This window comes from Populus nigra, chromosome 15, assembly GCF_951802175.1.
Source record: "Populus nigra chromosome 15, ddPopNigr1.1, whole genome shotgun sequence".
NCBI classification, from domain to species: Eukaryota; Viridiplantae; Streptophyta; class Magnoliopsida; order Malpighiales; family Salicaceae; genus Populus; species Populus nigra.
The window spans coordinates 10389545-10404864 of NC_084866.1; the positions used below are offsets into that span (position 1 = coordinate 10389545).

Genomic DNA, 15320 nt, shown 5'->3' on the forward strand with positions numbered 1-15320 from the left:
AAGTTGAGTAATAAAGTAATAATTTAGCATAAAATAATAAAAAAATAAACATAAAATTTTACATATTCTAAAAATAAATATAAAAAGAACTAGAAAACACGTGTTCTATAAAAAGAAAAATTCATTTTTAGTTAAGAACACATTTTCTTTGATTTTCCATATTCTAAAAAGATTTTAGAAAAAAGGAAATATAAAAATTAAAAATAACCAACAGAACAGATGCTTTTAATACGACAATGGATAAAGGGAGTCGAGGGGCTTAAATTATACATAGTCACATTCAAACCGCAGTTACTGTAGAGTAATTTACTTTTTACTCTTTAACCTTCCTATGAAATAAATAAATAAATAAATATCACAAATACATGAAAGAAAGAAAGCAAAAGCAAAAGTGCAGTGCTGTTAGTACCATATAAAAATATCGCCAAACGAGAAGACAGAAAATACATAGAGAGAGAGAGAGAGAGCTAATAATAATAGAAGAAGAAAATAAAAGGAAAGGAAACTGATAGTTGAGGCAGTGGAATTTGGAGTGCTTGTGATATAATAATAATAATGAAAGAAAATCTAAGACAAGTGCGAGAGAGAGGGGGAGAGGGAGAGGGCGGAGGGAAAGGGGTGAGAATGGCGGGGAGTGGCAGCGAGAGAGTAGCGGTGGAGTTGTGTAAAGGCATCAACGGCCTTGATAAGGTTGTGCTCCGCGGGCCACGTGGCTCTTCTGCTGAGGTATTGATTTATAACAACAGCAATGACATACGCCACCTCTTTCTTTCATTTTTATGATCTGATAGATTTTTGTGTAACATTTTTACTTTTATTATCTTTTTTATGATCTGGAAATTGTATTTTTATTCTGAAAGATTTAATTCAAGATTGAATGGCTTTAATTTTCATGACCAACCTCTGTGATTCTTGTTCATCTTGATTTTGTATTTGGCGAAGGAAGGTATGAATTTTGGAGAAACACTTGAATTCTTTCAGCATTTCTTGTATATAATAAAAATGCATTAGGGTTTATAATGATTGACTGTGCTCAAATTTAGGGAAAAAAAGCTTAGAAATACCCCACTTTTAATCATCAGAACTGTGCTTTTTGTCTTTTGATAAAGTTAGACGTCATAGTGATTAGGGCGTCTTTTGCATGTTCTTCAATCCGAGAAAACTGAAGTAAATGCAATCTAACCTGTTTCTAGGAATTTAGATTGGATTGGGTACTTTCCATCTAAAATAAATATGGTGGTTTTTATTACTATTATTATTGCACAAATAAGGAGAAAGATTCAAAGATGATGTTGAACTGTGCTTAATCATTGTTGTGCCAATGTTGTGCTGTATTGTCGAGTTGTGGCCAAGAAAAACTAGCATTCAAGTTTGTGTAAATTAGATAATGGTGCATGCCAAGGTATTTATTTACATCAATGATAATATTTTTCTTGTTTCTCTAGGTGTATTTGTATGGCGGTCATGTGACATCCTGGAGGAATGACCATGGAGAGGAGTTGCTTTTTGTTAGCAGTAAGGTGCTATGCAACATTCTGTTTATTTGCACCATTCCTCTTTGTTGTGTTGTGCACATTTCATTTTGGAATTTCATGAAATTGTTTCCCATTATCAATCCTTAAGCAAATATTTATAATATATGTTTTTTTGTAATATTTGTAACCAGACTGTAAATTAGATGCAAAGAATGATGAAGAAATAATTAGTACGTAGTTTTCATCCTTTAAACTAGAACACAAGTGGCACCCTGGAGGAATCCTGTACTCAAACTATCACTTGTAAAGGTATAGTTAAAAAATAAAAAAAAAGGATAGGGAAATATAAATTGGTTCACAGAATGTTAGGGTATCTAAATGCTTCTCTCACATTCACCCCGCTGTGCTGAACTCCATTGTTTTTTGAGAAAATAAAACCTCTAATCTATATAAAGTGAATGTAGTGCCTTAACTACAGATTGCTAAAAATCATTGGAGATTCAGTTACGGGATTTGGTTCTCCCTGCACTGTAGTTAATACATTTAATATCTTGCCATCTTTTGTTGGCCTGGATTTTTGTATTTGCTTATGCTGTTATCACAATACTGCTATGTTCTTTCTCACCACTTTGCTTAGATGATGGGAGAAGTGTTAATTGACTTGTGACATCTTTCCTGAGTTTACTTTGATGTTTGTCCTCCCCTCTGAAATACTGTATGAAAAACTAAACTGACTATAATCAATGTCTCGTGCAGGCAATATTCAAACCTCCAAAGGCAATTCGAGGCGGTATTCCAATATGCTTTCCTCAAGTATGTACTTACTCTGCATCTTTCATTTTCAAGATTTTCAATTGGCTTCATCCTCCCTTCTAAAGCTTGCTCTAAATTTGCAGTTCGGAAGTCATGGTTCCCTTGAGCAGCATGGATTTGCCAGGAATAAGTTTTGGAGCATTGACACTGATCCACCTCCATTTCCAACAAATTCAAAGTCCTTTATTGATTTGATCCTTAAGCCGTCTGAAGAGGATATTCAGAAGTGGCCTTACAGGTGAAGTCATTTTAATCTTTTATCCCTTGCATCCTTATTTATCAATTTGGGTTCTAGAGTCTTTATTACCATTTCCACTCCATATTCCCAATGGGATGAACAGTCATTTATTAGATCATCTTTCTCTTTACTGTTAGTTATGAGTTTCGTTTGAGGGTAGCTTTGGGACCCGGGGGAGATCTGATGCTGACATCTCGCGTTAGGAATACGAATGCTGATGGAAAGCCATTTACATTTGCATTTGCTTATCACACATATTTCTCTGTTTCAGACATCAGGTAATTAATTAACTTGCTACATACCTCCTAATATCATTAAAATTGTCATTGTTTTTCTATCCATGCTTACAGATAGCCTTAATTGTCTCTTAGTAAAAGTCACATTTTTCTGTATTATCAGTCTCTTTATCTATGTATAGTTGTGTCTGCATTGGTTTCATAAATTTATTCCTTTAGCTACCATTTAGATCCTTGATCAGAAAGTCTTAATATGGTCACAAGTTTGATGTCATCTTTGACAATAATATGGCACGGAAACTGGAAGAGTATTCTGTTCTATGCTTCTAGCTAGAAGAAATTGTGTCATATATTTTTTGACTTAAATGATTTTGTGCATGTATTTTCTTAGTATTCTGTAGGTTAGAATCCTTTATAAATCTTATTTGCTTGTTTACAGTGAAGTGCGGGTTGAAGGTTTAGAGACACTGGATTATCTTGACAACTTGCAAAATAAGCAGCGTTTTACTGAACAAGGGGATGCCTTAACATTTGAATCAGAAGTAGGTTAAGAATACAGGTTTCCCTTATGCTTGCGTTCTTCTGCTTGCAATGTCTTAATTTGAGCATTTATGCATGTATAGGTTGACAAGATATACCTTAGCACTCCTACTAAAATTGCAATTCTGGATCACGAAAAGAAGAGAACCTTTGTACTACGCAAAGATGGAATTCCAGATGCTGGTAAATTTGACAATTTCTTTTCAACTTTGTTAAATGAAAGGGACCTTGTTAAGAGTAAAGATTTGTTTTCTCCCTAGTACTGATGAAGTAGCATAGCCAATGGACTGATTAAAAAATTAGATACAAAATCCTGATCTACTACTAAACATGGAAATACTTTTTCATAATGATGCTACCATATCCTTTTGTAATTTAATCCCTGGTTTGTTGTTACCCTCCCGCCATTACTTTTTTTGGCAATTGCTTTCCAAATTGATTTAGAACCTGTATACCTTTCACATGGGAAAATATTTGGCGCTACTTAGTTCCTACATTTCTCTTTTTAATTTTTATCCGTGCTTTCAATACCTAAATTTAAGAGCACTTGGAATTTGGAAATCTCAAGTTTCCTCAATATAGCAGTTGAGAGCTCTTTCTGCTCAGTGATGTAATCTTAATTTCTTTTTCTTGCATGCAGTGGTGTGGAATCCATGGGATAAGAAGGCAAAGACTATGACTGATTTTGGAGATGATGAGTACATGCACATGCTCTGTGTGGAGGCTGCTGCTGTTGAAAAACCCATCACACTAAAACCTGGTGAGGAGTGGAAAGGAAGGCTGGAACTTTCTGCGGTTCCTTCCAGCTATTGTAGCGGTCAACTTGATCCTCAGAAAGTTCTTCAGAGCAGCTAACATGGATCCTTGATTTTGATATACATATTTTGTACAGCTACATGGGCTGAAAGTTTAAAATTCAGCACTCTGAATATGTAGTTGGTGCCATTCAGGACTGGAATTCACTCACATCTGTGTTGATGGCTCAATTATGCCTTTGCTTGAGAAGATGTTGAAACTTGAATGTTGTATTTTCTGGAGATCACTGCTGTGAAATGAGATGGTCCTTCCCTTTTATATATGGTCCGGCGCTATGCCGGGGTTTATATTTTTCTGTGTCAAAAACAATGTTTAAGTACTGAAAACACATTTCAAATAAATAAATAAATAAAACAAATAACTCAAGTTATAGCATTAACCAGGTTTGAGTTGATTTTGTTTTAATGAGATGATTAAAAATTTAAAAGTGTGTTTGTGATTGTTTTTTAAAGTGTTTTTTTGTTTAGAAATACATCACAAACATATCTTATTATAGCTATGCCAGGGTTTATATTTCTATGTAAAAATAATTTTTAAGTACTGAAAACACATTTCAAATAAATTAATAACCAGGTTTGAGTTGATTTTATTTAAATGAGATGATTAAAAAATTTGGTAATGAGAACAATCATACAAAATAGAAAAAAAAGACCTTGAAAAAAAAAACATTTGGAAATAATTAATTGAATAAGAATAGACAAAAATACCTTGTTAGAGCTATCTTGAGATAAGTTAATATAATATGACGTAAGTTAACATGATGTGATGTAATTTAATTTATGTTAACTTTCAAAATTTATGCTCGAGATTATGATATTATATTAGAATAGTTTAATTAAAAAAAATTAAGAAGTCATCACTACTATTATTAATTATTGTATATATAAAGACTTCATGAAGCTACTATTATTGCAATGTAGGGTTGGCGTATTATGATCCTTTCAAAGTCGGATTTGTATTCCAAAAATTAAAGTCGACAATTTCCAAAACATTATAAGCTTGTATTAAATGCAAGGGAAGCCATTGGTATGGTTCTAATTTCTTCCTCGAAAATTATTATTTTCTATTAAGTCTTTCAATACGATAATATTTCCTTTAGTCAGTTCTCTCTCTCTATATATATATATATATATATATATATATATATATATATATATATACTTCTTTGCTAATTAGTATTATATTGGAAGATTTCTTTTTTTGTTTAATGGGACTTTAGAATCACACTCATATACAAATATATTGGTGTCCGCTTTTGATGTTGCTTTACCAAAAAGTATCATAATAACTTAATTACTGCTGTTTTTTTGGACCACTTTTAGTCTTGTTTTTTTTAGGTTGTTAAATTAGATTTTTAGTTTCAATGGTGTATTTAGGTTAAAAATCCCCTACTCTCAATTTTTTAACCATATACAGTGGTGGCCAAATTTTGAATAGAAATAGATAATATATTGCCTGTTTTTTTTTTATTTTTTTAAAGAAGACAACAAGTCATCAATCTTTTTTTTAAAAAAAGACCTGAATGCCTGGGCCTGCACTGGGCTATGCACTTGTGCTATTTTAAAACGCTCAGATGCTTTTGGCCACCTGGGATCACATGGCTATGTTTTTTTTTTTTTTTTAGATTATTTTTTTAAAATTTTATTCTGTTAGATTGTTATTTAATTTTTTTAGTTTTTTTTATATTTTATCCTTTAACATTTAATAAATTTTTATTTTAATTTGCTTTTATATGGTTATCATGGTCTCAAATAAAAATTTTACGTTTGGTTAGTGTCTGATTTTACGATTATCTATTTTAGTTATTATATAATTAAATAAAAATATATTAAATTGAATGGAGTTCATGATTCAGGTTATAGGTTTGACGGATTAAGTTGCGATACTTGGATCGATCAAATATTTCATAATCTAATTTTTTTTAGAAAAATATTATGTCTTAATTCTTTTTAAAGCCAAATTATTTTTTAAAAAATCATTCAATTTTTTTTTAGATCTGACATGTAAAGATAATTTCAATAGAATTTAATTTAAAATTCTAAAAGTTAGATTGAATGCTTTTAAGTAACATAATACTAAAAAATTCCTTGCAACACTAATTTTTTTTAAAATATACTCGCACCGTAGCGCGCGACAATAGCTTTATATTTTGCAACAATAGCTAGGGGATGGCAATTACACACACTATGGCACCTGCTAGCTGTAGTTAAAGCTCAAACAAAGTAGAACTGCTAGCTGTAGTTAAAGCTCAGGAATTATCGTCATTAATAGAAGATATGCTTGGAAGGAATATTATAGTAGAATATGAATCTGCTAACGTAGTTAACTGGATGCATAAACTTTGTAATAGGCTATGGACTGTTCATCTTAGCTAACTTCGATCTCTTCATATATGGGGTCTTGTAGTTTTACTCATAGTTCGCGGGAAGCAAATCACATGGCAGATTAACTGCAAAACAAGGGTTTATAGGAATTGTCAATTTGTGGCATGAATGTGATTTACTTTGAAAAACCACTAGTGATTGGTGCTTGGTAAATCTTCAGGGAGATTGTTTTCTTTGTATATATTGCTCTCTCGTTGTAGATGAGTTTCAGAAGCTATGTTCTATGTTCTTTGGAATTGAGAGTTCCTTTTCTTGGCTGGTGGTTTCTACTGGCTAATCTAGTGTCAGCACCACTTTTTATTCTAAACAATGCGGCTTCTTCTGTTGATTATATGCTTTGGGTTTAAAAGTGGTCGAGGCTAGTCATTAGCATGAAACTGCAGTTGAGAAGGAGCCTCCGTGAATGGGAGTAGGATCAACTACAGCATTTATAGGCTGTACTTATTTAGTTTAAACCAGAGGAGGACATCTTGGTATAGTTTCTTAACAGTAAAGGGCTGTTTTCCGTCTGGTCTTGCGCTGGTATAATAGGAATAACAGCATCAATGGTAGAGGTTATTTGTCTGGCTGGTGGTTCTACAAAAGCTAAACGCTTGGGATTCTGTGCAGAGGAGAGGCATGATTCATGCAAGTATAAATTTTAGCTCAATGGAAGTTATGGCTTGGTTTTGGTGCTGATGGCATCTTCCTCGGAACAATCCTCGAGTTGAAGTCATTGAGAGAGGTCAGAGTTTCTCAGTCCTTCTTTTAGGCCTATAAAAGGAGCCCATGGCATCATTGTCCTTGCTGTCATGTTTTTCTCGGAGTATCATTGTCCTTGCTGTCATGTTTTCCTCGTATTGTTGTTGTCGAAGTGTGAATGGGTCCTTGTATTAGAGTCATCACTGCCGCGTTAAAACACAATTTATTTGTTTTATTTATTTTTCTAGAATGGCTTGCTCAGCAGTTGTACCATACCAGAGTTTTTAAACCCGGGGTAGTAATGGATATTACCCCAGATCTAGGTTATGAGTTTTATCTGGATTATTTAGATTAATTTTAATTTTTTTTATAAATTAAAATAATATTATTTTAATTAAAAATAAATAAATAAATAACGAGTTATAACTAAATTTTTAACTAGGTCATCCAGATTTGTAATTTTTTTTATAATTTTTTAAACCTAACCGGATTTTAATCTTAAATCAACTAGATTCCAGATCAATCTATCAAACTAGATCAGATTTTTATAGTTGTATCTAGATTTGAGGCTTCATGCTTAGTCATATTGTGCACAAGAGATGGGATGGTAACCCTTGAGTCTAGATTTCCTTACGGTTTTGTTCTCAATGTAATAAAAGGCTAAATGCATGTTGTCATCTTTAGTCTTGTTTTACTGGGCGTCTATAAATATAGTTGCGATTTAAAGTATTTTTTTAAAAATATATTAAAATAAAAAATATTATTTTTAAAAATTATTTTTTATTACTGTACGTCAAAACAATTTAAAATCATAAAAAAATAATTTTAAATATTTTTTTAAAAAAATAATTTCAATTCAACTGCATTTACAAACACTACTTTAATTAATTTTAAATGCGGGATATTAGTGACCAAATGAGTGGTTTGATTTGAGTAAAAGAGTAACAAATTGTATACCCAAGTGAAACAAGGGTGACTGACTTTGATTTTGGATGGAAGGCCCGAAACGCCATATGAACTCATCTTGAACCTAAGATAAGTTTCACCAGTCCTTGTCTTCGGCACCTTCTCTTTTCTTCATCATGGCCTAGAACTTCTGCTTCCATGCTTTCCATTTTCTTGATGTTTAAAATGATCGAAACATATAAAGGAGGAAAGGGGTTTAGAGAGAGAGAGAGTAAAGTCATGACCCTTGTTCTTGTGTTTCGAATGTCACATCCTACTTACCTTTTGTGTGCAGATTGATGGCATGCATGTGGTAGACTTGTGGGATAATATGGAAACATGGAGGTATGACTTGATAAGTTCAAGATGAGATTGCCATCACTTCTAGAAAATTGGAAAACGGAGATGGAATGACAACTTTTGTTGCTGATATATTATTTGCACTGAAAAATTAGATTTTATTTCCTTTTTTGTTTTGTAATCAAGTCCATTAAAAATTAATTCCAAATGAAATTTCTAGTCGTTCATTCCATTAGAAATGCTCAAACTCTCTGTATTTCTCTTATGAAATGGGTGCGAGATTACTAATAAAATGAAATTTCTAGTCGTTCATTCCATTAGGATAGTCATGTTTTTTTTTTTTGGTTAAAATTTGAGATTTTATTTTATTTTATATTATTTATTTTAGTATTTTTGAATCGTATGAGCTAATATAAAAAATAAATTATTTTAATATAATTTTAAATAAATAATATTTTAAAAAATAATATTTACTGCTTTTGAAAAACATAAACATGACATGCAAAAGAAGTGATTAATTTTTCTTGCTGAAATGATGAAAACAAAGACAAGTAATTGGTCATGTTTGTGATAAGAAAATTGATGGATCTTGGCCATGCATGAATAGGATTTAAAATAGGTGAAATCAGATTAATTTCCGTCTTCTGCTTTACAAATGCTCCCCCCCATAGGCGTTTTTTTTAATCCTTGCTCGCAGTATTTACTCAAATTTTGGTTTCGATGTTTGCTCGCTTTGAATTTTAATGGATCCATATGAACTTGCCGTCGTTTAAAGCTCGACACAGGTTTGATGTGATTTCAGTGTTGGATCGATAGACCCTCGTTCATGCTGGAAGAAATGAAAGGGTCCGACAATAGGCTAATAAGAAGACTTCTAGTTGGGTTTTATGGTAGTTATTACAGTTTAAAATATTTTTTATTTTAAAATATATTAAATTAATATTTTTTATATTTTTAAAATTATTTTTAATATTAACACATTAAATAATCTAAAAAAAAATTTAAACAAAAAAAATTATTTTTTTTAATTTTTAAAAAATATAATTTCAACCGCATTCCTATCTAAATTTCAAAAAACATTAAAAGACCTGACTTGAAATAACTCGTGACTTTACTTATGAAAATTGTCGTTACTTAATAATAATTATGATAATAGAGGTTACATTGATTATGTAGTGGTTATTATAATCTTTGTAACATGATGTACTATGCATGCATCAAAAACTAATCATACACACTATTAGAAAATTAACAAATAATAATAGTAACACTGACTAAATATTTTATGTTGGTAATTTTCAATGGAAATGGCGATAAAAAATTTATGCCAGTAATTTCTAATGAAAATGGTGACGAAATAAAAAACAATTCATTGATGCTTTTGTCAACATTGATAACATATCAATTAGCCTATAAAATTGCTGACGTAAATTCCATTGATAATTTTAAAAGAATTTAAAACTGATTTTTTCATTAAAGATTACCCAAACCCCCCCCCCCCCCCCTTCCCTCCCTAAAAACATAATCTCAAACCCATACCCAGTATCCAAGCTCCATGTCACTCGCTACCAGAAAATTATTTAATACCAACAGATTACCGATAAGATATTTTTTATCAGTACTTTTTGATGATTATAGCAATAAAATAGTTTAGTAAAAAATTCCCAATTAAATAACAAAATATTTATTTTTGTTGATAACTACCAACAAAATAAAATAATTAAAAAATAAAAAGACTTTTGTCATCAATAACCAATAAATAATATATTTTATTGCTATATTCCATTGACAAGTCTGTCAATAAATCTAAAAATGTTATAACCTGCCACTTCCCCATTCTCCCCTCCATTTAAAAATGTTTTACAAGAAGTTTTTTTTTTATTAATTTTCAAAGTTCTTTACAAAAATGATGGTGAAGATCATAACGATGCATGAAGATAAACACAACTCCATCAAATGGGGACAATTCATTTTAAAGAGATTAATTATGATGACAAAAGGTGACAACTTCTTCACAGTGATGATGAAATAAGCAATGATGGACATGTACTTTTATATTAGACTTGGAGGAAATGATAAGAAAAGTCGGTGTGGGTCAAGTTAAAATGATACATTAACTGTGTTCATCTAGTGATCCAAAAATGATGAGATGAAAGACAAGCCTCTAGCAAGCCTAGAAAGAATTTATGTTAGTTAAACAATTCAAGCACACCGATGCCTAGTTCTTAAGACCTCCATGAACACAATAATTAAGATTTGCAGTTTAGTCTCAAGACAAGAATGATGATTCATAAAAGAAGAAAATGTTTTACAACAAGTTTTCTTCTTTTACTAAGTTTCAAAGTTCTTTTAAAAAATAATGATGAAGATCATAACGATGCAGGAAGATGAACACAACTAGATCAACTGAGAACAATTTATTTTGAAGAGATTAATTGTGATAACAAAAGGTGATAATTTTTTCATGGAGATGATGAGAATAAGTAGTGATGGATATATACTCTTATATTACACTTGGAGTAAATGACAAGTAAAGTCAATGTAGGTCAAGTTAAAATGATGTATTAATTGTTTTCATCTAGTGATCCAAAAAGGATGAGATGAAAGACAAACCTCTAATGCGACTAAACAATCCAAGCACACTGATGCCTAGTTTTTAAGACCTCTATGAACACAATCATTAAAATTGCAGTTTAGTCCCAAGACACGAATGATTATTCATAAAAAAAGAAAATGGTTTACACAAGTTTTTCTCTTTTACTAATTTTCAAAGTTCTTTACAAAAATGATGATGAAGATCATAATGATGCATAGAGATTAACGCAACTAGATCAACCAGGGACAATCATTTTGAAGAGATTAATTGTGATGACAAAAGGTGACAACTTTTTCATGGTGATTGTCGTGGGATGCCACGACGTCGGGTGCGACGATGAGGTTTTTCGTGCCTCCTAAGAGGTATTGTCATTGGGAAGGAAAGGGTTTTGGGTTTAATCATAAAATTATGATTAAGGTTCAGGAGTCACCACTTAGTATTATGGTTACTAAGAACCTATGGTCTGCGATAGTCTGAGTAAGTGACTGGTTGTGCAAGGGGAAGACGCATCACCCCGAGTGCACCCTACCTAAGGTAAGCTGCATTGTTATTTAATTATTTTTCTAGGCTAGGTTTATATTCGTTAGTCTGTGATAAGAGAGAATCTTATGATTCTCCATAATATACCCTGCAATCTCTTCTGTTACTATAATATTGCTAATGTATAGCTGTAGGATAATTACGCCATTAATTGTATCCTCATCTTTCCTATTATATAGGATTGTATAACTGTCGTTAGATTAATATATAATGAATAGACTTCTCCTTAGCATTGCAAGGAGACATTCAGCCATTCACACTGTCCTGTAAACATCTTTATGGTATCAGAGCTAGGTTTACAAATCTCCATGGCTGACTTATCTTCTCCTTCATTACTTGTTCTTCCGCTTAATACAATGGTGCACATGCTCACCATTAAACTGACCTCCTCCAATTATCTGTTATGGAGAAATCAGGTTGTTCCCCTGTTAACTAGTCAAGATCTGTTTGGATTTTTAGATGGCACAATCATTGCTCCAAGCCTCATGGTTACATACTCTAATGGAGTCACAAAGCCAAATCCTTCTTACAGTTCCTGGTTACATACAGATCAGATGCTGCTTAGTTTACTTTATTCTTCTCTTACAAAGGAGCCTATGAGTGAGGTGCTAGGACTGCAGCATTCTCATAAGGCCTGGCAAGTTCTTGAAGCCTCATTTTCTAACAGGGTAAAGACTCGAGAATTACAACTCAAGGATGAACTCCAGTTGATTCAACGCGGCTCTCGATCCATTGCTGAGTTTTCTTGACTCTTTAAAGGTCTCTGCGACCAGTTGGCTGCTATTGGTCGTCCCATTGATGACACGAACAAAGTGCACTGGTATTTGAGAGCATTGGGGCTAGACTACAAAATTTTCTCTACCACCATGATGTCACAGCTTCCATTACCGTCATTCTCAGATATTGTTCCAAAAGCCTTAAGCCATGAAATATTTGCCAAGTCTGTCAACCATTTGCCTTCCAATTCAGTTTATTATGCACAGCAAACTTCCAAAATGACAGGAGTCAAGAAATGGAAATCTCGACCTTCCATGTCTTCTACACCCTCTATCAACATGAAATCTTCATCCACCTCATCTATTTACTGTCAGTTGTGTGACAAAGAGGGACACCTGGCCAAACATTGCTGGAGCTTCTTCAAACTCAAGAAGAAGCAATCGGCTCACCTTGCTGAAGCTTTTTCTGCCTGCTCCATTCAAGAACTGAATAACCCTGAGTGGTTTCTCGAATCTGGTGCAACCTCTCATATGACAAATAATCCTAACAACTTGGATGATCCTGCTACTTACTCTGGTAATGAAAGGGTGATGGTTGGTAATGGTCAGTCTCTGCCTATCTCTCACATTGGTTCTGTTTCCACAGTTGCTCCTCACAGTTCCATTCCTTTGTCTAATGTCTTGGTTGTTCCTGGCATTAAGAAAAATCTTATTTCTATCAGTCAGCTTACCAAACAAATTAATTGTCGTGTAATCTTTGATTCTTTTCTTCTTATCATACAGGATCGCGTCACAGGAACGGTGCTGGGGGTCGGTCGATGTGAGAATGGTCTCTATGTCCTCGATCAGCATCATCATGCTCTTGTTTCACTTTTGTCTGCCCATAAACCGCGTGCCTCTGCTCAGTTGTGGCATGCACGCCTTGGCCATCCCAATTATCGTATTATTTCTTCTCTTTCCAGATTAGGGTCTATTCTTTGTAGTAATAAATCACTGCCGAATAATTCCAACATTTGTGTTGGTTGTTAACTTGGCAAAAGCCACCGTTTACCTTTTTCTCTAAATGATGAACATTATCGCATGCCATTTGATCGATTACATTGTGACTTATGGGGTCCGTCACCAGTATCTTCTGTTACTGGATACAGATATTATGCTATTTTTATTGATGATTGTACTAGATTTAGTTGGATGTTTCCTTTGAAACACAAATCTGATTTCTTTGATACATTTGTTAATTTACAACATTGTATTGAGACTCAATTCTCCGCAAAAATAAAATCTTTCCAATGTGATGGTGGAAAGGAATTTACAAATAATAAGTTTCGCTCTCACTTGCACTCTTGTGGTATTGTTCTTCGTCTAGCATGTCCTTACACCCCCGGTCAAAATGGTGTTGCTGAACGCAAACATCGTCATGTCACAGAAACAGGTCTTACCCTTATGTTTCATGCCCATGTGCCAGTTTTGTTATGGGTAGAAGCCTTCTCCACTGCTGTTTTTCTCATCAATCGACTTCCATCACCGTCTCTTGATGGCAAAACTCCTTATGAAATCTTGTTTGGTAAGTCACCTGATTACTCTATGCTTCGTACTTTTGGGTGTCTTTGCTTTCCTTATTTAAAAGATTACTCACTCCATAAACTGTCTCCAAAATCCGCTCCATGTGTACTTTTAGGCTACAGTACTCTTCATAAAGGCTTTCATTGTCTAGATCAAAAGACTCATCATGTCTATGTTTGATGACATGTTCAGTTTTATGAACATCATTTTCCTTATACTGATGCCTCATTTCCTACTCTCCAGTCCAATACTGACTATACCTGTTTTTCAGATTGTGCGGACTGTGTTCCTAGTTCTTCTCATGATGTTTCTTGTGACTCTTTATCGTCCTTTTCTGTTTTGAAATCACCATGTCTGCCTTGTAGTGAGGTTCCAGGTTCCTTGAGTTCTTCTTCACTGCAGGTTTCTATTTCTGCAGCGTCTCTCCCCGCCACTACACCTTTGGATTCCAAGGTTCCTTCTCCTATGCCTTCACCTTCTCCTGTTCCCGCCAACCATCATCACATGATTACCAGGGGGAAGGCTGGTATTTTCAAACCACGATCGCAACATGCTTTGACTGTTTTGTCTTCCAATCAGTTCTTTCAGGCTCTTCTTATTACCAAAGAGCCCAAGGGTTTTAAGTTTGCTGCAAAGAATCCTAAATGGCTTTCAGCCATGGATGACGAGATTCTTGCTTTAAAGAGAAATGGTACTTGGACTCTTGTTCCACGGCCTCAATCTCATAATGTCGTTGGCTGTTGTTGGATCTTCAAAGTTAAACCTTGTTCGGATAGGTCTACTGAACGACATAAAGCACGCCTTGTGGCTCAAGGTTTCTCTCAGGTTCCTGGTCTTGACTTTGGCGACACCTTCAGTCCTGTGGTTCGTCTTGCTACAGTCTGACTCATATTATCATTAGCAGTTGCTTCTGGATGGCGTTTACATCAGTTAGATGTCAACAACGCTTTTCTTCATGGTTTTCTCAATGAAGAGGTATACATGGAACAACCGCCAAGTTACATTGATCCCTTATTCCCTCAGCATGTCTGTAGCTTAAAGCGTGCTCTGTATGGCCTGAAACAAGCTCCTCGCGCTTGGTTCCATTGCTTCGGCTCTTTTTTACATACACTTGGTTTTCACTCCAGTCCGGCTAATTCTTCATTATTTGTTTATCATTCAAAGCTTCGGACTGTTTACTTACTTCTGTATATTGATGACATGGTGCTCAATGGCAGTAGTTCTACATTTATTCGCACCTTCATTACTCGGCTTTCCAAGGAATTTTCCATGAAAGATTTGGGTGATCTTCATTATTTTCTTGGGGTGGAAGTTCAACCTAATAAAAAGGGTTTGTTTCTTAGTCAAACAAAGTATGCCCTTGATCTTTTACACCGAGCTTCGATGACTGATGCCAAACCGATTTCCACACCTTTTGTTGTTGGTCAGCATTTATCAGCCGAAGGACAGTTGTTCTCCGATCCAACTCTGTTCCGCC

The 15320-nt window shown here is 33.8% G+C and overlaps 1 protein-coding gene across 1 annotated transcript; it reads left to right on the forward strand.

Moving 5' to 3' along the window:
* The first annotated feature begins 390 nt into the window (after positions 1–390).
* Positions 391–4378, forward strand: LOC133673939 (putative glucose-6-phosphate 1-epimerase). The gene is made up of 8 exons (XM_062094877.1): positions 391–726; positions 1446–1520; positions 2232–2288; positions 2372–2526; positions 2664–2804; positions 3202–3304; positions 3386–3485; positions 3943–4378. Exons 1-8 carry the CDS (start codon positions 556–558, stop codon positions 4155–4157), a joined length of 1017 nt encoding a protein of 338 aa, XP_061950861.1. The 5' UTR covers positions 391–555; the 3' UTR covers positions 4158–4378.
* Positions 4379–15320: the final 10942 nt, after the last annotated feature.

Excerpts from the sequence above, each read along its gene's own strand:
- LOC133673939 (XM_062094877.1), top strand. The coding sequence starts at position 556 with ATGAAAGAAAATCTAAGACAAGTGCGAGAGAGAGGGGGAGAGGGAGAG. Across the intron at positions 2,289-2,371 it reads TTCCAATATGCTTTCCTCAA|TTCGGAAGTCATGGTTCCCT; the intron begins GTATGTACTTAC and ends CTAAATTTGCAG. Across the intron at positions 3,486-3,942 it reads AGATGGAATTCCAGATGCTG|TGGTGTGGAATCCATGGGAT; the intron begins GTAAATTTGACA and ends TCTTGCATGCAG.